Source organism: Blastomyces dermatitidis (assembly GCF_000003525.1).
Source record: "Blastomyces dermatitidis ER-3 genomic scaffold supercont1.3, whole genome shotgun sequence".
NCBI lineage: Eukaryota > Fungi > Ascomycota > Eurotiomycetes > Onygenales > Ajellomycetaceae > Blastomyces > Blastomyces dermatitidis.
The window spans coordinates 6,429,562-6,453,112 of record NW_025544776.1 but is presented as its reverse complement, the minus strand read 5'-3'; the positions used below and the strand labels follow the sequence as shown (position 1 = coordinate 6,453,112).

The window sequence follows — 23,551 nt, the reverse complement described above, 5'->3', positions numbered from 1 at the left end:
ATATATATCTTTACTCCCTCCTTTTTTTTTTTTTTTTTTTTTTTTTTTTTTTTTTTTTTTTTTTTTTTTTTTCGCTTCTTGAGCAGGCTTTAAAATTTTCCTCGCGGCCCACGCGGCTCTACCGCCCCTTTAACCACAGTCTTTCAAGAGGTTATAGTTCCAACTTGCAAGTACAGAATATGACCCGTACATAGCGATAGGAAAGGAGCCATCTTGGACTTGGACTTGAACAGTGCAGTACTTCATCCAGGCCTCGCACCATTTGGAACTGGCATCGCTCTTCTCCATTGGATTAAATATAGCCTGGTTTAAGCAAATTAAATGCCAACGAGGCAGTAAACTGGCGACCAAACTCGAGTCGGCAATTTCATTTCACTTCTAGCTTTTGCTCGCCTCTTGTCTCCGATCCATTCGGGCTTCTCGTGGAAAGGGGATATTCGATTTTCCCAGTTTAAATAACAGACAAGCGATCATGGGAAGCGGATTAAACGCCAACTTTACCCCAAACCCGACAACAGAAGCACACTCTCACTGGAATGAATTTATCCATGGCTCACGGTACCAAGATGTGTTTGAATTGTCATATGGTGGACATCACAGCAATAATTCCGACCTCCCTCAGCCGGATGGATCCCTACTGCCTTTGGATGCTCACGATTTCGGCGTTGAACAAAACCTCATGACACCCAACGATGGATCCTTCTCAACCATGCCTCAAATGTCCCCTGACAGTTGGAGAGCACCCTCCAATCCAATCTCATCTCCCATGGCTGAATGGTCCAATTACACAGCCCGCCGTTCTCAAATGTCCCCTGACAGTTGGAGAGCACCCTTCAATCCAATGTCACTTCCCATGAGTGAATTGGCTGATCACACAGACTGCCGTTCTCAAATGTCCCCTGACAGTTGGAGAGCACCCTCAAATCCAATCTCATCTCCCATGGCTGAATCGTCCAATTACACAGGAAACGCAATGAACAGTTTTTCTCAGACGGAGTTGCCTCTATATCCTTATTCAAACATGATTGAACCAGGCAATCAGACCATATTACCTAGGCAAAGAACTCAAGCAGGCCATCCGCATGGCGCTGGGCTAGACCGCGACTGCTCGACCCCTTGTCGGACTGGCAACATAGACCCCTCGAAACCCAGAGGAATATGGAAACAAAAAACATCAAGCAGAAAAGGATTTTCAAATAATTTGCCTTCCAATCATTTTCAGCCACCACTTCCAAAGACTGGGCCCCAGTCCCAGCAAGTTACAGGGCCTTTCATAGAGTATGCATTCCATGCATGCTCTGGAGAACCTGCAACAGCGGGAGCAAAAAAAAGGCGCAGAACTAAAATGGAAAAGAGGGAAACAGCACAAATCCGGAAACTTGGTGGTGCTTGCGGAGCGTGTCGAAGAAAACACCGCCGAGTATGTCCTCAACCATCCCCCCAGAAGGCTAGCATCTTCGCTAAACTAATGTTGGTATTTCATTTAGTGCAGTGTTGAGCATCACCAACGGACCGACAGGCTATCGGCACAGAGTGCCATAAGTAATTATCTTATCTCCATATCTTGGTGGAATAACTTGGCCTAACAGCTTAATAGGAGGTTATTCAGCGAGTCCTTGTTCAAGGTATGTAAAGCCGGTGCCTAATTCTCGGCATGCTAATTCCGCGCGCTTCCACCTTACTCACTATTGAGAGGTCCATCAGAGCAACCACTGCGTCAACACAACACGACAAGGGAGATGTGGTAACACCATCCGACCTTGCGCCCATTATATACGTCATAGAAGAGGTTGGAACCCATTCCAGTAAAGTCACGATTAACCAGTGGCTAGTGTGTCAAGTATGGATTATGTGGCTAACGGATTTTCTTCTTTCTCAATAGGGGTACAAAGAACAAGATGCACGCAATGACAATGGCGAGAATCCGCAATCACACCCGCTGATTCTTCCCGAAACAGAAACCATCTTTGGCATCGCGAGTGAATATTATGATCCAGATATGGACCGCTGGTTGGCCGACTACCAGAACGCAGGGAACTTCGCCAACTTTGAGGAATCACATTAAACGGCACCTATCGCTCTCTGCAACGAATTTCGAAGGTTCAGACCATGCCTTGGCCAACAGCTTTTGCCGATTTAATTGGCAACAAGATTTGTTAAACTTGGGAGATAAGCCCATGACGGCCGGCAATATACCAAAAAACGCTGAAATACATCATTTCTCGTCGTTTGAAGCATGGAGTTGTATAACCCGTATACGTAATGTCTGGGATTTAGGCGTATATATTCGGGGAGAATTTCATTCTCAGGGTAGGCGTTAAGATATGTTACAGACGGCTTATTTTGTTGCTCAGAAACTTCAAAGCACCAATCATCTGCATCGGGTACGGTGGCGAGTTTTCTTCTTCGGGTAACCAAGGGCAATTTGGAAATGGCATTCTGGGTGGAACATTTTGTATACAGATCTATGGTATCTTGTCTTTTCGTTTTAGTATTAGATTTCCCAAGGACGCCAGGTAGACAGACGGACGGCAACGCCCTACCTACCATATATTAATATTTAATTCATGTCATATCTCAATATTGTCACAACGAAGCCGCAGTTTCGATAACTCCAGCGCCGCGGGCAACGGCTTTATTCTGCACCACAATCTCAACCGGGTATTTCCATTCCATCATTTTTGCCCATCCTGCTCAAGGAGCGAGAGTTAGTTAATATCAGAAAGAACGAAATAAGCTTGAATTCTTTCCATTCACGCTTCCCACAGCGTGAAGAGTGACGAAAGGTACAGCAACTATATGTATCCCATTGCCAACGTACCCCAATAAGCACACTTTCTTCCAAGGAATTTGCCAGCAAACGGTATAATCACCATAGTCAGAAGCAACTCCAGCTGTTGTATACTTTCTTTCCACTCCCTCTCTGCATCTGACTCGTCATCCCCATCGCTGAAGTCCCCCTCGAGGGAGGAATCAGATGCGGAAACTGACGGTAAGGAGGCAACTTCATCATCATCCGACAATGAATTTAGCCGTGACGCTAACAAGTACGATGAAGCTAAAGGGGAGGGAGAATGAGAGGAAGGGAAATCGGAAGACGTCGGCGGCGACGATGACATGATGATGGAGGTAATTGGCAGAGTTGGCCAGAATCGATCGGTAGGTAGGTTAAACAGCGTGGATTACGGCGTGAGGGGGAGAGGGAGCGGTATTGCACCGCAGTTATATCGACAAGAGCATTCAGCCAACCTTGATGACTTCTCGAGGCAGGCTTTTGCGGGCAGATATCAATTTTCGTAACACCCTTGGATATCAACCTGGTCGCCGCAAGTAAGCAAGTTACCGTTCTTTGGGCGATGATGCCAAGTCATCTTGACCACGTGAGAGTAATGAGTCACGTGGTTGTGGATTTTTTGGGTATCGATCTGTGAGTCGCCTCTGGCCGCGATGAACTCAATAGCATCAAAGGCTTTCCTGATATACCAGACGTCTTAATAAAACTTACGCTTTCCCTGCGACTTATAACTATCTCGTCTACGCTCCAACTCTTTGTTGCGGACTTTCGAAGACGATCACCATGGCTGACACGGTATGTCCCATCCCGCTATTTTTGCCGATTACGCCTCCCACATTGATTTCCTCACCACATTTGTTGCAGCTTCATATCATATCTTCTCCAGCCCAGCTGAGGATAATTTTCCAACTCCCCGCTGAAGCTAGTTCTTCATCGCAATATAGTCGCGAGCGCTAACTGCTTTTGCTGTGAAGGACGCTCCCGTTGTCGAAAAGAAGCACAGAAAATCTGTTGCGTTCAGCGAAGGGACCACAATCATGGATGCGAACGGGGCAATCTCTGAGGCTGGTCATGCCGATGACAAGACTACTGCTGAAAAGCACACTGCTGGTAAGTCATTGTATACTCAGCACGTAACCTGTCCCATTTTACTAATCATGTAACTCGCGCAAACAGCCTCCCCGGACAAGGAAGTGGACGAAGTAACTGAACTTTTTAAGGGTCTTTCGAAAAAGAAGAAGACAAAGAAAACGAAAGATGCGGATGCGGAGCCTAGTGCGGACGGCGAGTTCGACCCCTCGATGATGAAGAAGAAAAAGAAGAGCAGCAAAAAGGCCGCAGACGGTGACTTCGAAGCCAAACTTGCGGAGGCGGGGCTGGCTAGTGAGGAAGCCGCCCCAGAGGAGAAACCTTCGACTGAAGAAATCGTCAGCGATATCGAGCACGGCAGAGGTATCTGGGCCCACGGTGCTACACAACCCATTCCATATAACCTACTCGTCACTCGATTTTTCACCTTAATTCACAGCCATCATCCCGATATCCTCTCAAGCGGTTCCAAATCCTATAAGATTCCTCCGCCTCAGTGTCTGCGTGAAGGTAACCGGAGAACTATCTTTGCCAATATCACCGATATCTGCAAACGGATGAAGCGGTCGGAGGATCACGTTATGCAGTTCCTGTTCGCTGAGTTGGTCACGAGTGGCAGCGTGGACGGAAGCAGGAGATTGGTTATCAAGGGTCGTTTCCAGCAGAAACAAATTGAGAACGTGCTGCGAAGATATATCGGTGAGTGGACGTAAATCTTTTGGCACCTCGTTAAAATAATTATTTTTACTAACAAGATTTCTCAGTCGAATACGTCACTTGCAAGACGTGTCGTAGCCCAGACACGGAACTCAACAAGGGAGAGAACCGTCTTTATTTCGTTACATGCAATTCCTGCGGTAGTAGGCGCTCAGTCACTGCGATCAAGACAGGTTTCCGTGGCCAGGTCGGAAGACGGAAGAAGCAGCAGGGCTAAAACGTGCAAACTTATTTCGGCGTCCACATCTATGGTTCGCAATGGCATGTTCTTCTTTATTAACCTAGCACAATACACACTTCTCACGACTCGATCGAGTTTATTCTCTCCCCCACCCCCATACTGCTTCCTTTAACGACTTCTTTTGTCGTTGATTCCCTGTTCGTTTCTTTCCATTAAGGAAGACACGAGCATTACCCCCCCCCCGTCCCTTTATCTTTCTAGCTTCTCCCATAAATTGACCCCCTAGAAGAAGCGTGATCCTATGAACTACCGCCATCATCATTGACGTGTTTTATTGCGGTTGTCTTTTCAATTCCTTTTTATTCCCTTCGATCCTCGCGGTTCGAGCTTTGTATGTTTTCTCCCTGCATAATGTACATGTATGCGTCTTATGGAATTGGGCTACTTTAGAAGGGGGGGGAAAATGGTAAGGGGGAAGGAAGACGTATGTGGGGGGAAAAAAGGAGAGGGGCAAAACGAAAAATGATCCTAGATTGAGAAATTTTAAATGAAAAATACGATTGATATTGCTTCGAAGTATCTCCAAGGGCTCGAAAAACAGTAATTACGTGAGCAGCTATCGCAAACTCCAGTGACAATGGGTGGAGGGCGGAAAACAGCGCCCTGGCCCTGATGTAGGTATTCCTCGTGGCGCAGGGTCGGGTCAGGGATGTTTCGTACCCCCCATTTAACAGGCACTGGCCATCAAAGTCATTATTTTATAAGATATAGGCCATATGATATGTATTCCCCGTCCACAGGGATCGGGAATTAGCCCTCGAGCAACCGGATGCGACTCTGCTAAACGTCCGGTCCGATCCCGAAGCGTTGCACGGCCCCGCCTTCGCTCGCTTCCTCTGCGTTGTTCAAGGAACCGATGGACGGCCCTCCCTCCCTCTAGAATAATGCGTTGTCTCTATGCAGGCACAGCTCCCAGCATTGGCTTCAGCGGCTCCCGATGTTTAATATTGCGCGGGATGGGAGCGGGAGAAACATGCTTTTTTAGATCACGCAAAGCCCCCTATGTCTTTCATGTTTCATCACTTTCCCGAACGCGACCGGGAGACTCAGTTTCGCCGGATGTCGGTCGTTAGAATCTCAAGGGACACCGGGGCGTGCGTGTTTTACCGGTCTTCACTGCAGTCCCTACAATTGATTTAAATTTTTGTCCGATTTCCGACGCTTAAAGTCTGAACATATTGTTCCAAACCTTCCGGGATGGGTAGCCCTGCCTGCCACGTTGCTACCCTGCTGCTGTTGAAACCTTTCGCATGCTTTCCGGATATTCAGGAACCATCCACAGATCTGAATGGTCAAAGTGTGGATCCTTGTCGGGTTGGAAAAGTTTCCAATGTAGTACCCAGATATGTCTGATCTTGTTGGCTGGGGTTACTCAGGGGCAATGTAAACTGTCCCACATATCCTTCTTACATGTACTGTACGGAGTACATCACGCCATGGAGGAAAGCCCATGTTGGCAAACCAGAAAGAAGTGCTGGTGGTGGTCAAACATGGCTGGTCGTAGGAGAGCTTGGATGGCCAGCAACGCGGAAGATTTGTAAAATGTCAGGTGAAGTAATTATTTAGCAAGCGTTCCGTTAAGCTCATATATGATCATACATAGTTGTGAAAAAGTTCATTATACAGCAGACTGAGATGCCGTCCTGGGCGCTAGTCCGCGAAATGGGAAAGAAAGGGCTGGAAACTTGGAAGCTGATATGGCGGCATTCACAATAGGAACCGCGAGGAAGCTGGGTAAAACATCAGCGAGAACGAAATTGTGCGAAGTACTTCACTCCCGTATTCTCATGAGAAATGGACGACGACTAAATCGAAACAAGGACGGGCCGAAGATCTAGGCTCGTCTTTTGGCTATCGCGCTCGAGCTGTCATACATAAATAGTGTATAAATTAGAACTTCCCTCCTAGGATGGCATTTGCATGACGCTTGTATTTCGCCACGCGTACACAACACAGTAACTTACACACCGTCAGGAGGCTTCAAAGCGAAAGAAAGAAAAGAAAAAAAGCCCGAAAACGATGTTCCACATCCCAAGATCCATAACTACAGGGAGAGAGAGGTGAGTTGAGAAACAAGATGTCGTGGCGGGCCGACGAGCGGGCCAGCCACATCTAGCCATTGCCAACCATATTACCGATTGGCTAGGAAAGAATAGGGCGGCTCAACTTCTGTATCTATATCCATTGGCGGAGATCTAGAGCGGTAAGATTAGCTCGAGAATAGTAGGGGGGGGGGGGCGTACGTGCTCCCATACATACTGTATATACATACACCCCTTGTGGCCGTGGGACAGGGACGGCCTGGATATCATGCACTGGGCCAACGCTCATGCGGCTCGATGTCCGGGAGATCTCTATCCGACTATTCTGGATTCTAGACAGTAGCAGTAAAAAAAACCCTTTTGCCGGCTCACGCATTTGCGGCATTGGTTCCCACGCCGACGTCTTCAGCGTTCAACGCACGTGGCGGAATACAATTCTCGCTTTGCTGCTTCCGAGTAGTGATACGTTGGCATGTGATGTATGTTGTTGAGACGGTGAAGCTGGTTGTTGCAATTGCAGCCAATTCTGTGCCAGCTGTTGAAACCATCGGTTCTTTTTTTTTTTTTTTACTTTTTTACTTTTTTTCTTTTTAAAACCTTTCTTTACACAGGCGCAAATCCAGTACTATCTGTGCTTGTTTTGGAGAGCGTGGCGTTTTATCACCTGCTGCGCATTGGTTTCCCGCGGCGCCGTCCTCTACTACCTATTTTGAATTGAAGACCAATCAATCACCTGAGAAAATTTAAGTGAGACTTACGCATCTTTTGGTATGACTTTGACATTCAGAAATGGCCGGCCTACAACACAGGTACGTTCGCTCTCTTGGGATTGTTATGGTGTGACACAGTTTCCCTCCAAAGTCACTCACTAGCTTAGCCCAGGAACGATAGGTTCAGGTGTCCAGATAAAATGCCATCCCACCGCTCTGGTGGGGCAAGCCAGGAAAAGAAAAGCAAATGAAACAACTATCGACGGAAGGAAAATGTTACTGGATACAAAATGATCCTACGTTGAGGTGGGAAACGAGGTCACATAAGATAAACAGTTGATATAGACTCAAGGAATTCTTACTTCTCTGCCCTTCAGGAAATGCAATTAAATTAAAAATTATCCGAAAATATAGATAGTTCCATCGTGAACAATGGCAGAACGTTGGATCGAAACAGAAATTGTGTGCAAGGAGAAGGAGTAAAATCGCGGCGAAAATTGGTGCGGTAAATTCAGCCACACTCGCCCATGCCAAAGATATATGTATTTACCTATCTCTAATAATCGTAGCGGTAGCAGAAGGGTACTCCACCAATGGTCGCTCCACCGAGGGTGTCCAGGATTTGCCGGATTCTAACATCGGGTCGGATGCCATCCATGGAGATAATAGTATCCAACGTCAGTGGCCTACCCCGGTAGTCGTTGCCGTTGATTGTCGTCCAGCGTGGACGTGCCTCGTTTTGCCAGACACGGAAATTTCTGTCAATAAATGCGTGGTGCATGAAGAAGAGAGGGTCGCTAGGGCTGGCAGCGACGTCCATCATAACGCTGCCAATACCGTTATGGCCATAAGCGTGTGGACTGTGAAGACCTCTGTTAGCTTCTATGAAACCTCTCATTTTGAACTAATGTTTGAGATAAAACATTCAAAAGAGGGACTTACCCAGTTTCAGCGCAGCTATGCATGGCTGCGTAGTTGGTTCGTCGGTTGCACGCAATGACGAAATCATTGTTGCATTGCCGTGTCTGGTTCTCGTCAACGGCACGCGCGAGGCAGTGGGGCCTGTTGGACATGCCTGGGCCGATATTGCAAGTGAGGCCAGCAAAAATACCATCAGTGATGCAGACGCCCTGTCCATTGCGAGGACCTGGGAGAGAGCCAAAGTAATCGTTGGTGAACAAAGGTGCTTGGGCAAATCGACCAGCGTCTCTAGTCTCGTCCCACCAGGGCATAGGTCTATCAAGGCCGCACTCATCCCTCAAAACCTGCTCGAAAGTCCACACGAAGTAACGGTGCCACAAAAGGAACAGGTCATTGCCGTGGATCTGTTCGAGCTTTTGCTGATGGAGGCGGGCAAAGTCCTCGTAGCGATTTCTTGCATATTGGAATCTACCTGACGGTGGGCGGTCCATCAAGCACCTTACAGCCCTCAAAAATGCCATACGATCGTTGTGTGAGGCGCGGCGCCATTCAAGGCGCATGTCCGTCCTGCCGACGCAAGCTGCGCCAAATGTTGAGAAGGTTGGCTCATTGGGCTTTTGCTTTGGTGCAGGGCGGATCAGTTTTCCGATAAGATCCTTTCCCTGCTTAACATCTTCGAGAGAGATGGTGTGGAATTTGCCGAACGACGATAGGGGAAGGTTTGGACTCAGGTCGGCAAAAATATCCTTCACTGCCGCAGAGGCCAGTGAGGCGCCTAGAAGCAGTAGTGTCCACCGCATGGTCTGTGAGTATGCGTAGGCGTGTCAATGTCGAAGTGAAAGGATTAAACGAGTGACTGGGTTAAAGAATTATCCGAAGAAGAAAAAAAAGAGAGAAAAAGAACTACATTTTATCCCGGGGAATCCATCACTATTTCAATAGTCATGTCTGCCATTCAGGTGGGTTTCCGCTCAAGAAGTCGAGGAACCTCAGCTATGAGTTCCTATGAAGCGACCCCATGCATGTCTTAGGTGATAGCGTCCTTGTCCATGCTGCCCTTGTTCTGGAGGCTCTGTATGGTGGGAGACTCCACTCGTGGCTGGGTTTGACTTTTGTGGCCATGGCTTCCGGGAACGACCAAGTACCAGCTGGAAATAATAATGCCTTCAGCGCAAAATCCTTCTTGAACGGTGACCAAGCAAAGCGAGTACGTACTGTGTACAAAGTCCCAATTATCAGAATAATAATAGAATAATGATAGATCCTGCCCAACAATGATTCACCATATTCCCTGGTGATGGTATGACAAAATTGAGAACATCAATATTGATTCACATTAGCGCCCCTGCGCACAAAAGGCTTAACCAGGAAAGAGTGCTGGTTTTTCTGGTTCTGGCCTAGGACAACGACTTGTACCAGGAGCTGGAGCTCTCCAATTACGACAAACGGCTGTTTTGCCAGCGAAAGGTGGCAGACTACTCCGTACAGCGAAATCCATGAGGCTTTCATAGACCGACGCTAGCAACTGTCAATCATGCAGATTCGCAGTCAACCACGATAATTGCATTTATTTTCATACCAGCCCTGCAGACTTCACGGGCAACTTTGCAATCATAATTGTTGGCCTGCGAACAGAGTTATTGTTGTGCTGGACCAATCAATGCAAGGGATTTTAGTCGCTCCTTTAGTCGGCATATCGACCCGAATCGACGATGAGGTTTCCCTGATTCGTTGGTGATTTGTGGAGTTTCCAGAAGTGTTTTCCGAGGCTGAGTAAGTTACGGAAGTCCGGAGCAGTGGTGGGTAAAAATATCCTGTCAGTTTGGCATAAAAAAGAAAGCACTATAGTAAAACCGGCTTCCTGGAAACAAGGTATGCGCTCTTGTCTCCCCTGGGATGTCTTCATCGCATTATTGGAGCAGGGAAAGACAAATTCCAAGGCTTCTCTCCTCTACGGAGTGCAGCCATCTCTCGGCCATGTGTTCGGTGTCTCGGATTCGAAGAATCCACTGGTTCGAACCTCCATCTCGTGATTTGTGGACTGAGCACGGTGGCTGCTGGTCCGTACCAATTCCATGATAATTCGAGGGGGGAATACGCGAATACGGCAGGGGAGCAAAATCGCTTAGTTCCCAAGTCTAGAATGTGGATTTTTAAATTGGATCAAGCGTTAGTGTTTGCTTGGGTGAGATCGTGGCATCGTTGGAAGGATGAGAACGTGAGCGTAGCGTCTTCGATGCCAAGGCGTTAACGTTCTGGTTGGTGAAGTCGCCGCCGAGCACTGTGTATTAAGGGGTCTGCCAACAGATCCTGGCTGCGACAGTTCTCTCTCTCTCTATCTCTCTCTCTCTGTCTATGTGTGCCTCGCCCCTGTTCAGAAAAGTAAGCTACAATCAGCCCTGAATCAGAAAAGATCGTCAGCCCAGAAATATTGCTGGCAAGAAGATCCATGATTCCCCAGGCAAAAGATCAGCAGCACCCGACCCGTGTCTCCAGCTGGCCGCTTGGGATTCTATTTTCGTACAATAATACATTGCACATATACAGCGTAAAGTGGGGAGAAGCGAAGCTTTCCAAGTCAAGGGATACAAAGATCTTGGACTGCAAGCCAGCACGGCGCTCCAACGGATGATTGAATGGGCATGGATTTCATTAATAATTGCAGAACCTGAAAGCGCAGCCATTATTCCTTTGATTGGAGTGACATCAACTTCCAAGTGCAATGTTGCAATGATACATAAGTTATTAGTGAAGAGCAATTGATAACTGCATCTTAACCATTTCGCTCATTCAACATCTTGTTGCAGTCACGTGCCCCAATTCTATATCCATGGTAGATATCTTAAGACTATATAATAATAATAATACACACACATATCATGACCATGGAATATAGATTCAAAATGGCCCCCGATCTCCAGCTTATTTTCAGCCCTCACCCTACCTACCCTTGATGGAGGTCATCACAATGTAACCTTTTTAAGTAACTAATCGCAGCAGCTTTTTAACTTATATGATCATTTGACTAAAATATGAATATACCTAACAAAACAAAATGTGTTTCACTTCTACATTCAATCAATTCAAGACAATAACGGTCATCCTGATATGAATAAAACACACAAATACTAATATCTGACAACTGTAGCTAGTATTATTATTATTTTTTTTTTTTTTCTTGTTCAATGATGAGTGTTCTTGTGCATATCCTCATTTGATTTGAAATATGCAAGCAGGATCTCCTACCGGCTGGTTGTACCCTGTTTCTCCCCGCCGATGTTGGACGCCGAAGCCCCACGCGTAGTGTCACCTATTCAAGAAATGCGTATAAAGTAATGTATGTACACATACATTATTACATTGTATGAGAGACACATTTTGCTAGCTCATCAGGTCATCAGGTGGGAATGTTGCTACATGCTCAATTATATCATGTTACACATTGAAGTAGAAAATGTTTGCTTTACTTTTTTGTACAGTACATACATGTATCTGAGCTGTATTGTCATTATTATTATTATTATTCTTCTTCTTCTTCTTATATACTCCGTACTTACACTATAAATTCCTTCTGTAGAGGGGTAGATATTATTTGTGGCGCACGCCGTTAAATCCTACGATACATACTGCGTACTACGTAGAAGCACCGTAGCCAAATCCGCACAAAGTCCGAAGGTTCGGCACGTCTCCTATCCACCGAGCAGCCCACGCAGAGCCAGCTGAGGATTTGATCCTAGGCACAACTAGGTTTGAATGAGAATAATAAACGTTCACTACTCCGTACTGAATAATATATCACGAACAGTTATTTCACTTCACCCTGGCTCAGTCTGCTCGCAAACAATCTTATCCCATCACCAGTTTGTTTGTCTAAGAATTTAACCTAAACATACGAGGGAAATAGAGCCCGGCTCTGGCTTGGTGTCTCACTGCGTCGTCCGAGATGTCTGACATCCCAGGTTTATGTTCAGCCGCCCCGTTAGTCGGTGCGCAAATCGCCAAAGACGCATGATTTGATTATTAACCTTTGCTCGTCTTGAGGGCTGCGGAATGGGCAAAGCCTGCAGTCCCGTCCTTGAGGGCCCACAGAGACTTCAACACAAATAATGAGCCCCCCCCCCCTCGCAAACACGTGTCCTGGGAAGGGAATCAGCCCAGCATTCTCAGCCCTAGGAAACTTTCACCATTTGAGGCGGGAAAGCCATATTCACCCACCCCGCTACACCGCCTAAAATGCGAAGGGAGAAGCAAACGGTTATCAAAATCGAAAAAAGGAGGGGTAGCAGCCTGCAAACAAAGAAACCAAGTCAAGTGGGGAGGGAGAGATTGGGGGGGGGGGGGGAAGAGAAAGGAACTACGACGTCCAGAAATATTTAGTCGTTTGGCGCAACTCCGCTAGCTAGCACTTAGAGAAAGCCATCAAAGCTCTTCAGCTTGTCTGTCTACAAATGGGCAGCGTCAGATGATATCTTTCTCTACTGAGGAATTCTGTCCATATACATGTGCAGTACATGTACATGTACATGCGAAACTCTATCCCCCTTTATTTTTGTGGCCCATGGTCACACAGCAGTGTCACAACCGATGGAAAAAAAGGATGAATCCCATCAATGTACCCTGGGGGCGCATGTGTGTCTCACAATTTAGACCTCCACGGGCTGACTTCAGATTTGATGACATTTATCTCCGACTCCGTTGGCATCTCGAGAAGACGGCCAGTGGACGCTTCGGGTGGGATGGCAAGGGCTGGGGGTTTTGGAGGCTCGGGGGGAAATACTCACTGTATGTACAAGTTTGTTGATTTGATAGGCGAACCGGATGGGCTTGAGAAGCATGCTCGATCAGTGAAACCTGCATCAGCCACGAATAGGACAAGGTGAGTAGTCCGCGGAATTGATATCTGGTATATGCCTTGAGGAAAAACTACTAGCTAACCCTAACCCTTTTATTGGAGGAATACTATGCTCTGTCATTTACAAAAGCTATGCGCGGATGGATGGCTTTGTACATGTAAATGCACATAACTAGATGTGAATAATGACATAATCCTGGAGTACGGAGGTCAGTGGAGTCGGCCTTGATCCTGCATTGAACACTTATGGTACAACTTTCTGGAAAGGAAAAATCGAAGGGAAGCTATATATCATAAAAATGCTACCATCCGTGTGACCGCTGGGATTTCTGCCGATATGCCTGGTACAGTAAATACCCTTTGCATACTTTTCACGCGGGCAAGGGGATTGTATTGTCCTGTTTGAAGAACTATCTTCCGTACCTTGGCCCACGAACCCAGAAGCAATCATGATGGCTCAGGATTCATCTCTGCCATAGCCGTGGATCTGCTTATCCTCAGTAACACCGCTGCCGTTCATTATCTCGACGCCTCACTGGGCTGCAATCACATCAGCAACGCCTGGCACATGTGGTGAGGACATTAGTGGTCTATTCCTCGGGGACCCAAACACCGGTTTCCAGGCATTGCGACGGGCTTCATATCTTCACTCTCCCAGCGGTGGGATGGAGGCTATTGGATCTGCCTAGCGCGGTTCGGAGCCACTACGTTGCGTCCTAGAAATTCAATCCAGGACTGCTTCCGCATTTATAGCCGCATCTATCTTTTCAGCATGGGAACCAAAAACGAGGTAGTTTCGCAACTCGTGGATGGCGTGCGCTTGGTGATATTTCCAGCGGCCATCCATTCTGCCGTGATGCCTCCTAGAGAGTAGACCAACTTGATTTTCCCTGATGTCAGGACCAACAACGCTCTCTTATGACAAATTGCCTGACGGAAGTTGCCGGGGGGGGTCTCCTGAGGAACCACCTAGGCAGATAAACGAATTTTATCCCGTCTGCTGGCTGCTTCAGTTTCTGCTGCCTCCTGAGATATACCGACGGAATCAATAATTTTGCAAAAAGGGTCCAAGCTTGGGATATCTAAATGTATCCCAAATTGAGGGAATGGCTGGAAAATCCAGTGATGTGGACTTAAACCTTGGGGGTAATGCAGAAATGAGGTATATTCCCGACAGGAGCGACCAAATTCTTTGCCTGTCGTAGCTTGTTGTATGTCATATACATCTCCATGCACCATATGGTACGGGGGTCCTTGTGACCCATTGATGATCGGCTGGTGAGTATTGCGTAGGTGGTTCGGAGTTGGACTTGAGAATGACGCTGAGAATCATTGATCCATTGGAACCTAACTTACGCCGTTCACTTCTGGCGATGGCAAGGGGGGAGGGGGGGGGGATGGATGATGCAATGCCTTTCCGTGTACTCTTCTTGCCCCACCGTCCCCTGCTGTCATTTTCTTAATTATTATTTAATCCGTTGATTGAGACTCAGGTCCGGAGACTGGCCATTCCCAGTATGATCTTTGGCCTCTACTATTATGAACGAGTACACTGGTAGCGATATCACGGAGGGGTTTCAGTGTTTTCAGCAATTTTTTTCCAGATTTTAACGCGCAACGGAGTTGTCGAGGTACGAATCTAGGGTGGACTCTAGATAGAAAGCTTCGACAATAAATGGAAAAGAAATGAATTTCACAATGCGCCAGCCCTTCTTCATTCATGGACCTAGACCGCATAGCGACAAACCCGTCCTTCCCCTTCTCTGTGGTCTCGGTCTCGGGTAGAACGCCGTGCTACTAGTATACCATTCATATATCCTCATCGTCGTCTGAACAAGGGTATGAACATCACCACGTCGTCTCATCCCATCAAACGACCTCCTAACAGCTGCAGCGGCTTAAGCTGGAAACTGACACCTACACTGTCCTTCCACCGTCAGCTGATTCGTCGATGAGATGAGGTGAGCTTTCCTTCTAACTAATTCGTGTGCCGAATGTTGATGAAAGGAGGGAGAGAGAGGAGGGCGAGGTGGGGATATGAAAGGTGAAAGGATCCGTGAGCATGGATGGGGCTACGACATGGCACGGCACAATAAATAGTTCGGTGATTCGTAACGTAAATGTCGATTCTCGCAGGTATCCATAGAAGTTTGATAGGTGTATTGGAAAATTCTCTCGGGTAGGTGAAAAGGGTAATCAGAATTATCTGAACTTGGGTCTGAAAGAAGGCAATGGATTGTATTCCAAGGTTGTTTTAAGCAACAACAAGGGGGGGAGGGAAGGAGTCCAAAATGAGGTCCTACAGTCAAACAAATGCCCAAAGCAGCGAGTACCGCAAAAATAGAGGGGAAAAATATCGGGGAATCACAGTGCTGAGCATGAAGGGGGAAAAAAAAGAGGGCGAGATCAAGTTTTGCGTTTTTCCAAACGAAACCAAATACACAAATGCCAACAACACACGTAGAACAGAAACAGAGAGGGAAGAATCGCAATCATTATTATATATCATCTCAAAAGTCCATCGATAAAACATTAACCCTCCCCCCCCCCTTCTTTCGTTCAATTGCATCCACTACGCTCCAGCTCCGGTTGCGTTCGCCGTAACCCACATTGCAAAGGCCGACGGATTCCTCGTCTGCAAGTATACAGTTCCGGGGCCCGTGAATTTGCAAACCAACCCTTCACCGGCGCTCATACCTGAGATGATGCCCCCTGAAGCGATCCGCTCCATGACATACTTGCAGTTCCAGGCGACGAGGTGGCCGTTGTCGACGTTGTATTTTTCGCCATCCGCAAGCTGCCGGGTTTGGAAAGGGGGAAGAGGCATCAGTATAAATTTTTATTATTTATTTTATTTTATTTTTCTTTCCTTTTCTTTTATATATGTATGGCGTTTGATTTTTCTTAATTGTTGGAGAAAAAGAAAAAGGGCTTGCACTTACATCTTTCTTGATAATCGCACCAAAACTCTGCATGAACAACAGGCCGTTGCCAGACATTTTGTACACAAACAATCCCTCGCCAGAGAAGAGCGCTTTGCTTAGACCCTGGTTCTTGTAGTCCTTGACCACGCCTTGGGTAGCGGCTAAGAACGCATCTTTGCCAACAGACCATGTGTCATGGCCGTTGAGGCGCAGGACGGTGATGTCACCAAGCAATGTCGGCGCGAGCAGAAGCTCTCCGGGGCCCGTGTAGGTCGAAGTCGACATTTCTCCACCGGCAATGAGCTTCTTCATCGAGAACTTGACGGATCCTTTGAGAGTCATGGTGGGAGACATGGCAATCATGGCGCCTGCGAAAATAATTTTTCTTTAGTTAAATTGACATTGGGAGAATCCCATCCCCCCAAGGGGGGGGCATCCAGGGGGGAAAGGGTAGGTAGCGGAAGGTAATGAAGTAACCAGCGAAATAATAAGTGATGTCTCGAAGACGTCTACTCCAACATACCTGGCTTAGCGCTGAGTGGACATCCCATTGCCAACTGGAGAGTCAGGATGGTGTTCGAATCTCGGTGGCTAATCCGGTAGCTACCGCCATTGAATGTGCCGACATCATCCGCGGATGTAGACTGCACGCCCGCAAATTGACCCTGGGGTGGGGCTCCGCCAGGTCCAAGCGGTGACTTTTCGGGGAGAGGTGAAGCTTGCGGTGGGGGTGGAGAGGTTTGACCTCCGGTTGGAGGGGGAGGGTACGCTAATGGGCTAGGTTGGCCTCCTGGGGGTGGGTAGTTGTAGTTCGGGGGCGCGGGTGCATAGCCGCCCTGGCCTGGAGGAGGTGGGTATGCTACTGGATATGTTAGTGCATGTTGTGTCGGAATTGCGTACGGCGAAGAGTTCTACCAAAAAAAAAAAAAAAAAAAGGAGAGGCATGCAGCCTAAACTGCTATATTTCGCAAGAAGGTAATAATACTCCAGAAAAGTACGTACCTTGTAGCTGGTTCGGAGCTGGGTCCATCGGTAGTCTCTCATGTTAGGTCGCTAGCAACATCAATTATTTATAAAGAAAAATGTTGAAAAGGGAATCCTACGGGGATAGTATCCTCCCTGTGGAAGTTGTTGCCCTTGGGAGGGTTGGTGTGCCATTCTCGACGATGATCAACCCAGGATGCTCGATGAAGCGGGGTAAAAAGAGAATGGATGCGACTTATGCAAGGGAAACAATACTAAATAAATTCTTTATAAGAACGAAATGGATAAATATTAAATAAAACACAGCAAAAAATAACTATAAATCAATAGAAAGAGGGAGTACAAGGGCGAATCTTATGCGCTGATAAAAGAAAAAGAAAAAAAAATGAAAACCATTCTTGAGGACAAGAGGGGGGGGAGGGGAGCGAAGAGAGCTAAATATATGCAGCGAGTCGCAAGATCGCCAGCCGAATAGTTCTTTCTGGCCCAAAAGCCATTTTAGAACCGTCTTAGGCCCCAGCGGCTAGGCAATGAGATGGTTGGATCAACCGGAGGTTCATTCGATATGCTCCGTAGATTGGGTGAAGACATGAATAGCTGACGAATGAGCGCTAAAGTGCATATGATGATAGACATACAGAACCGCCAGAACCCATGCTAAGAGCTTGGTTGGGAACGTGCAGGGCGGCTGGAGGGCTGTGACAGATTGACATATCTGTACTGTACTGTACTGTAGTTACATAGTAACAGCGGGGGGATTTATATTGGCGGTCAAGTTTGCCCAGGTGGATGGACAGGACAACGACGGGCACTTATCATTATTCAGAAGGCCCCGAAGATTGACTGACCTGCATGGGTTAGTTAGCATGAAGTATCCAAGCTTGTCATGGTTCATCAATGGATAAGGATACAATCCAATAACTATTTCCATTCATTCTCCACTTGTCTTTTCTTTTTTTTCCCTTTCGAATATTATTGATGTCATTGCGCGTGAGCGAGCCATTTCGATTTTTGTAACTAACTAGCAAGTCTGCTTTTCGACGCGAAATAATAACAATAATAATAATAAGCTCTCCGAAGCATCATGCCCCTCACCTGCTGCTGCTGCAAATGAGGGGGAAAAACCTTGAAGGCTGAATACGAGATTTGCTGCTTTTTGTGGAAATCCTCTTTTTGCACAGACAACGGGCCAGGCTTTGAATAGGTCATCATCGAACAAAAACTCCTTCAAAGTATTCGATGGCGACAATGGCAAAACGACTGGATTTGTACCGCATGCCGGAGTAGACCAACGAACGATATACTAGGTCCCCAAGCTATGTATGGATTCCATATTTGCCCGTTCATCATGGCATTTTCCGTGCAGCAGCAAGGATATCTCCTCTCTTCCAAGGGCAAGTGTTTTGAGATTTTTTTGGTTGGTGATGGCAGCTGGCCAAGTTCGAATAAATATTAAATAAGAAGAATGATCCTGCTTTCGCCTTGGCCCTGCAAAATGTGGCTTTTTGAAAAGGTGGCTGTGCAGTTCCAGGCCTGCAAAAAATTTCCTTTTCTCAGCATTATTGTCTGGGCTGTTTCTGTCCGATGAGACACATATACAGTCCCGTGTCATAAGTTTGAAACTTTTATGACTTCCCAGTCAAATCATAGTAGTCTCAAAGTAGTTTGATATCTACACTGTTTATTGTTGTAATCACAGCTTAATGAAGATATGATAGAAAATGTGTGAGAAGAATAGAGACCAATGAGTGCATTTCAGTGTCATGTGACACTATAACTGCAACTAATTACTATTGCATCAAACTACTTTGAGACTAGTCTAACGCGGAACTGTAGTGAATGGAAAAAGCAACGAAGTTATAGTGGGTTTGTATACCAGAGCGTTTCTACAGCGTCGCACGACGGGGACAAAAATAAATCCCCTTTCAAAATATGAATGATGCAAAAGAAATACAACTACCGAACCGAGGAAGATGTCCAAGAATTGATAGATACAATCGCAAAATAGATTATTATCAGCATCCGTTTACTCCAGGCAGGTGAATCATTATTAACAAAAAAAAAAAAAAAAAAAAAAAAAAAAAAAAAAACAGAAAACAGAAAAAGAAAAAAGAGGAAAGCCAGAGTATGCGCGCTACCTCGGCATATATCAAATCAAGACAAAATATCCAGGGGCATACCAGACCAAGACAAAGGGGAAGTCAACTACGTAGTGTTCTGTGTTGGGTTTTGTTTTGTTTTTTTTTTTGTTTTGTTTTGTTTTTTTTTTCCCAAAAATCTGATCTCATCCTCTTAACAAACCAACCACGACTTAAACTAGGCAAAGAAAACATGCCAATATTTTCGATGTGGTTGTTGCATCATCAGTCAGAAGGTGAGCCAGACAACAGAGAGGAAAAACAGAGAATGAAAGGGAAAAACACGCAAGTAATATAGATAACGGGGGGGGTGGGGGGGGGGAAATCTAGGGGAAAGAATCGACGCAGGATGGCGGCGTCATTATTAGTTGACAAAGGAGGGGAAAAAAAAAAGGAAAAAGGAAAAAGAAAAAAGAAAAACAAGAGACCTAAGGATAGAAAGCTAGAAAGGAAAGTAAGTGGCAGTAGGTTAAAAAAAAGGGAGCCGGGTTAGTCAAGAAAAGAACTCCAGTCGGAAAAATGAGATTTTATCCAAAGTTGAAGTCTGTCACTAGTGGCGCAGCGGAGTTGAGTGAGTCTTCGCTTCGTTCGGAAGTCGCCGCGCGCAAAGATTGGCACATGCATGCTGCTGTATAGACGGCAAACCGTGAGATCGATCATTGTCGGGAACGGATCTAACGAGGACACTATGTTTATATTGGAAAGCGTGGTCATCCCCGCATGGAGCCGATATATATATATATATAGTGGGGTCGATAGACGGGAGTGCGAGGTGCGAACTACGCTGTCGATCCAGCAACCACCAATAGTAATATCCCAGTGAGAATTGGTAGAATGCAGGAGACCAATGTTGCTAGTCGCAGGCAAGAGGAGATGAGGCAAGATAAGGCTCCATGTTTGTTATAGCGCTGTTGTCCCTTCATTTTTGCTGTGAGGAATATAATCTCGATTCAAACGTGAAAAAAAAAAAGAGCCACCAACGCCGAGGTTCCATGTTTTAAATCCCAAGTGTTCATCCGACCTAACAGAGCCCAAAGCCAAAGGAAAAAGATATCAAGTGACGAAGATGGTGTGGGTTTAAAAAATGCCGTTGACGATTTTGGAGCCGACGGTCGCACCAGCACCGAAGATTGCTAAATAAAAATTTACGTTAGCACAATTGTAACACGCTCATATTATATGTCACATTGGAAGACTTTTTAATCAGACATACCGGCGTTACCCATTTTCTTTCCGAATTTCTTCCCATTCTCTTCGAACTTGCTTGGTCTATGGGATCCAGAGGAGCCTGAATGGGACACCTCAAGAGGAAGATTGCCATAGCTGCTGACTGGCTGTGGTGAATGAATTGTCGATTTCTCCTCAATCACACTGACATAGGTTCGGGGAAAGATTCCTTCTAGGCGTGTGCGTTCATTCCGGCCTCGCCACCCTGTAAGGGGCAATCAGTAACCTGGCGTTTCCTTCATGGGTTAGTATAGTAAAGTCTTGGGACAACGTACAATCATTATTCATGTGCTCCAGAACCTGAATTTTATCTTGAGGCTGCAAAGCCAAATCCCCAGCATCGGTAGGCGTGTAGGCGTAAAGGGCAGACGCGATGGATAGAATCGGAGGCCCAGAGGCGTATGCGGGCGGGGGAAGCGGGTCGTTGTAGGGTTGTGGTTCGGGACTCTTCTCGTTCAAACGCATGCTGGACAATTGACTCGTTGGCGGTGGTGAATCTGCGGTCGACTGCTGTACTGAAGTTTGGAGTTGTGCCTCGCTGGGGAGTTGTGCAAGAATGGCGGATCGCTGGGCCTGGGAAATGACATCTATGTCTACGAGGAATTCCAGCTCCTGTTGATGGTAAAAAAAACAAAAAAAAAAAAACAAAGAGAACGATTAGATTTTAGGCCTGCGGTTTAAAAGGGATGATACAGAAGAAAGGAAAACTGGGGAACGAACGGAACTGATGGTTCTCAATGACCGAGTGCCCTGGGCGACAACAGGCTGGGTTCTTGGAGCCATGCTGTCGATAACACCAATGAAAGGATAATTTTACAACGTATAACGAATGTGATGTACTTTGTATTCGGGGGAAAACCAGCCCGGAATCAACGGAAACAGGTCGAGGACAGACGCTCTCGATGCAGAGGACGAGCGGGGCGGATGGAAGAGGATGGCGGGAGTGGAAGCCGATGAATGGGGGGAGAGGATGGAGGATGGAGGATGGAGGATGGAGGATGGCGGATGGAGGATGGCGGATGGAGGATGGCGGATGGCGGAGTTGAGGTTTGGATAGGGTAAAGGTTACGGGTGGAAGGGGGTGTGGCACTCTTGGGGACTTCTTGGGGGGCGATGGGGCTGCACTACTCTACTACTTAAGCCATCGACGAACACAAGGAGAGACCCGGGATGAGAATTCCTGCTAAGAAGCTAATAATAATGATAAATAATAAATAATAATGACAACACTAGCAACGCGCTACAGATGGATAAAGTAGGCTTCAATGTATTCTTATGACTGACTGTTGAGGTTTTGTGCACAGATAGCGCCGCAGACTTTGGATGTAACTATGGTATTCGCAATACACCGCCGCTGCTGCTAAAAATATCCCACTCTCCAGCAAAATCATCCCTGCTTCCATGTATTATACCGTCGTCATTACGCCTCGCCTGGGCAATTCGACAGCAAACAAAGAGGATAGTTCTTATAATAATTAGGAGTAAGACATCATTATTATATTGACTATACGGAGTACACAGGAAGATTTACGTCCTTCTTGAGTACGTTACCTGAGTCGAATGCCTGAGTCTATCATTCTTGGCCCCGGTCTTCGTTCGCACAAACTATGGACAGTTGACCAAGCAACTCGTGGGAAAATATATATATACAGCCTATCAGCTCCAGATTGTTCACCAGCTGTCATAGTTTTTCATTCATAATTTGAACCATACCAGATTGAATCTGATTTTGCGATACAAATCCCAAATGCGCATCTCAAAACAATCCCAGAGAAGAGGAGGAATGGTCCAGATTCCAGGCCAAATGCAAATGCCTATCCCTGGTGGCTCGCTCCGCCACAGACAGCTTCGTCGATCTCCATGCAGGACCGGTGCAGCTCTGCCAGTGACATTTGACTTGGGGTTGTACTCCGTATACCCAGGGGGGTTCTTGTGTGCGACAAACAAAGCACTTCACCTTCTTCGTAGGGACACTAAATGCTCCGTAGTTCGGTCATATCTGACCATAGTCATAATCTCGCCGTGCCTTTCAGTCTATCGAAAGTACACGGGTGAATGGAACAATTCTCTCCCAGGGCCCTCTATTGTTGAAAAAAATCCGATACATAAATGCCAACAGCACCAGGGCTGATATGACAACAGAATTTTGAAAACTTATTGGTTGGAAGCTATCGAGGGGTGTATTGCAAGATCCATTCTTATGTTCGGCCTGCGGGGTATATGTGGCGTAGGGCTGCCCCGAAGGAAAGATTCTTGATACTCCTGCGCTGCGGATTTGTACACATGGCATAAGAACCATTCACAACCGGCATTCCTGACAGCCTAGCTCCGGATTCCAATTTTAATTTTTTAAGCTACATAAAGCCCTTTTGAGATTCCAGAAAACAGATCGACGGTCGAACCCCCGAAAGTTCCTGATTCAGCCCTATCTATCCCTTAAGGATGGGAGGGTACCTCGGGCCTCAAGGAGAAACACATTTTAAAGGTTTTTGATATAGACGGCATTTAATTGTTCCGTACGGGTTGGGTTGAGATTCGCCGTCACTTCTTAAAATTAGCACCTACCCTGAATATGGCTGAGGACGTCAAGAGTTGTTGGCAAGGATATGTGTATATCATATTGTTATCTGTAGTTAAGTGTGTTTCCTCCTCGTCGACACCAAAATAGAGCGCCAAAAGAACAAGGAGCAAAGAGGAATCCATCCAGTAGTCAGAGAGCAGAAAAACTATCAAGCAGATTTGACCATTGTCATATCTCGCAACTGTAACTACGGATTTAGAGCCTGCATTGTTGATAGAAGAAAAGGTAAGCTTATCCCGGACACCCGATCCAACACTTTTTCCGGTTCCGAGCCGCCAAGAACCCCCGGGGTGTTTGTTGTCTACGGATCAGATATACGATGTCTATCAAT

The 23,551-nt window shown here is 46.5% G+C and overlaps 9 protein-coding genes across 13 annotated transcripts; 4 read left to right on the top strand and 5 right to left on the bottom strand.

Annotated features, from left to right (window-relative positions):
* Positions 1-77: 77 nt before the first annotated feature.
* BDCG_16760 lies at positions 78-2,580 on the top strand. 2 transcript variants are annotated; one of them, XM_045425953.1, is made up of 5 exons: positions 78-1,420; positions 1,488-1,542; positions 1,598-1,625; positions 1,705-1,789; positions 1,883-2,580. In XM_045425953.1, the coding sequence occupies exons 1-5, from the start codon at positions 473-475 to the stop codon at positions 2,063-2,065; spliced, it is 1,299 nt and encodes a 432-aa protein (XP_045280522.1). In that variant the 5' UTR covers positions 78-472; the 3' UTR covers positions 2,066-2,580. The 2 variants fall into 2 exon arrangements, with proteins under 2 accessions (XP_045280522.1, XP_045280523.1); XM_045425954.1 differs by having other exon boundaries at positions 1,488-1,625.
* BDCG_03603 (uncharacterized protein) lies at positions 2,443-3,119 on the bottom strand (the record flags this gene model as incomplete). The annotated part of the gene is made up of 3 exons (XM_045419240.1): positions 2,443-2,479; positions 2,548-2,690; positions 2,822-3,119. The coding sequence occupies 2 exons, from the start codon at positions 3,117-3,119 to the stop codon at positions 2,587-2,589; spliced, it is 402 nt and encodes a 133-aa protein (XP_045275606.1). The 3' UTR covers positions 2,443-2,479; positions 2,548-2,586.
* A 302-nt stretch (positions 3,120-3,421) lies between these two features.
* On the top strand, positions 3,422-5,362 carry BDCG_03602 (translation initiation factor 2 subunit 2). The gene is made up of 4 exons (XM_045419239.1): positions 3,422-3,589; positions 3,769-3,904; positions 3,971-4,582; positions 4,648-5,362. The coding sequence occupies exons 1-4, from the start codon at positions 3,578-3,580 to the stop codon at positions 4,815-4,817; spliced, it is 930 nt and encodes a 309-aa protein (XP_045275605.1). The 5' UTR covers positions 3,422-3,577; the 3' UTR covers positions 4,818-5,362.
* Positions 5,291-7,431, bottom strand: BDCG_03601 (the record flags this gene model as incomplete). 2 transcript variants are annotated; one of them, XM_045419237.1, is made up of 3 exons in its annotated part: positions 5,291-7,036; positions 7,085-7,215; positions 7,256-7,431. In XM_045419237.1, the coding sequence occupies 3 exons, from the start codon at positions 7,429-7,431 to the stop codon at positions 7,017-7,019; spliced, it is 327 nt and encodes a 108-aa protein (XP_045280520.1). In that variant the 3' UTR covers positions 5,291-7,016. The 2 variants fall into 2 exon arrangements, with proteins under 2 accessions (XP_045280520.1, XP_045280521.1); XM_045419238.1 differs by having other exon boundaries at positions 7,097-7,215.
* A 3-nt stretch (positions 7,432-7,434) lies between these two features.
* BDCG_03600 (tyrosinase) lies at positions 7,435-11,251 on the bottom strand. Its single transcript, XM_045419236.1, has 2 exons — positions 8,536-11,251; positions 7,435-8,453 (listed from the first exon to the last, which is right to left on the bottom strand). Exons 1-2 carry the CDS (start codon positions 9,312-9,314, stop codon positions 8,150-8,152), a joined length of 1,083 nt encoding a protein of 360 aa, XP_045275604.1. The 5' UTR covers positions 9,315-11,251; the 3' UTR covers positions 7,435-8,149.
* On the top strand, positions 9,391-10,014 carry BDCG_03599 (uncharacterized protein; the record flags this gene model as incomplete). Its single annotated transcript, XM_045419235.1, has 2 exons — positions 9,391-9,721; positions 9,916-10,014. Exons 1-2 carry the CDS (start codon positions 9,533-9,535, stop codon positions 10,012-10,014), a joined length of 288 nt encoding a protein of 95 aa, XP_045275603.1. The 5' UTR covers positions 9,391-9,532.
* A 3,495-nt stretch (positions 11,252-14,746) lies between the features above and the next one.
* Positions 14,747-18,880, bottom strand: BDCG_03596. 3 transcript variants are annotated; one of them, XM_045419232.1, is made up of 6 exons: positions 18,186-18,880; positions 17,394-18,122; positions 17,293-17,310; positions 16,814-17,149; positions 16,309-16,658; positions 14,747-16,163 (listed from the first exon to the last, which is right to left on the bottom strand). In XM_045419232.1, exons 2-6 carry the CDS (start codon positions 17,446-17,448, stop codon positions 15,939-15,941), a joined length of 984 nt encoding a protein of 327 aa, XP_045280517.1. In that variant the 5' UTR covers positions 17,449-18,122; positions 18,186-18,880; the 3' UTR covers positions 14,747-15,938. The 3 variants fall into 3 exon arrangements, with proteins under 3 accessions (XP_045280517.1, XP_045280518.1, XP_045280519.1); XM_045419233.1 differs by having other exon boundaries at positions 14,886-16,163; positions 17,394-18,880; XM_045419234.1 differs by having other exon boundaries at positions 14,886-16,163; positions 17,293-18,122; positions 18,186-18,775.
* A 469-nt stretch (positions 18,881-19,349) lies between these two features.
* BDCG_03595 (uncharacterized protein) lies at positions 19,350-21,990 on the bottom strand. Its single transcript, XM_045419231.1, has 4 exons — positions 21,360-21,990; positions 20,915-21,251; positions 20,626-20,844; positions 19,350-20,545 (listed from the first exon to the last, which is right to left on the bottom strand). Exons 1-4 carry the CDS (start codon positions 21,420-21,422, stop codon positions 20,490-20,492), a joined length of 675 nt encoding a protein of 224 aa, XP_045275602.1. The 5' UTR covers positions 21,423-21,990; the 3' UTR covers positions 19,350-20,489.
* Positions 21,991-22,308: 318 nt separating this feature from the next.
* On the top strand, positions 22,309-22,761 carry BDCG_16759 (uncharacterized protein; the record flags this gene model as incomplete). The annotated part of the gene is made up of 1 exon (XM_045425952.1): positions 22,309-22,761. A coding segment is annotated over exon 1 (375 nt), but the record flags the coding sequence as incomplete, so codon positions are not given.
* Between the last annotated feature and the right edge of the window lie 790 nt (positions 22,762-23,551).

Excerpts from the sequence above, each read along its gene's own strand:
- BDCG_03600 (XM_045419236.1), bottom strand. The coding sequence starts at position 9,314 with ATGCGGTGGACACTACTGCTTCTAGGCGCCTCACTGGCCTCTGCGGCA. Across the intron at positions 8,454-8,535 it reads CATAGCTGCGCTGAAACTGG|TCCACACGCTTATGGCCATA; the intron begins GTAAGTCCCTCT and ends AGGTCTTCACAG.
- BDCG_03595 (XM_045419231.1), bottom strand. The coding sequence starts at position 21,422 with ATGGCTCCAAGAACCCAGCCTGTTGTCGCCCAGGGCACTCGGTCATTG. Across the intron at positions 21,252-21,359 it reads CATTGAGAACCATCAGTTCC|GAGCTGGAATTCCTCGTAGA; the intron begins GTTCGTTCCCCA and ends TACCATCAACAG. Across the intron at positions 20,546-20,625 it reads AAAGAAAATGGGTAACGCCG|CAATCTTCGGTGCTGGTGCG; the intron begins GTATGTCTGATT and ends ATTTTTATTTAG.
- BDCG_16760 (XM_045425953.1), top strand. The coding sequence starts at position 473 with ATGGGAAGCGGATTAAACGCCAACTTTACCCCAAACCCGACAACAGAA. Across the intron at positions 1,626-1,704 it reads TCAGCGAGTCCTTGTTCAAG|AGCAACCACTGCGTCAACAC; the intron begins GTATGTAAAGCC and ends GAGGTCCATCAG. Across the intron at positions 1,790-1,882 it reads TTATATACGTCATAGAAGAG|GGGTACAAAGAACAAGATGC; the intron begins GTTGGAACCCAT and ends CTTTCTCAATAG.
- BDCG_03602 (XM_045419239.1), top strand. Across the intron at positions 3,905-3,970 it reads TGCTGAAAAGCACACTGCTG|CCTCCCCGGACAAGGAAGTG; the intron begins GTAAGTCATTGT and ends TCGCGCAAACAG. Across the intron at positions 4,583-4,647 it reads CGTGCTGCGAAGATATATCG|TCGAATACGTCACTTGCAAG; the intron begins GTGAGTGGACGT and ends AAGATTTCTCAG.
- BDCG_03596 (XM_045419232.1), bottom strand. The coding sequence starts at position 17,448 with ATGGCACACCAACCCTCCCAAGGGCAACAACTTCCACAGGGAGGATAC. Across the intron at positions 16,659-16,813 it reads TCCACTCAGCGCTAAGCCAG|GCGCCATGATTGCCATGTCT; the intron begins GTATGTTGGAGT and ends TTATTTTCGCAG. Across the intron at positions 16,164-16,308 it reads GTGCGATTATCAAGAAAGAT|CTTGCGGATGGCGAAAAATA; the intron begins GTAAGTGCAAGC and ends CAAACCCGGCAG.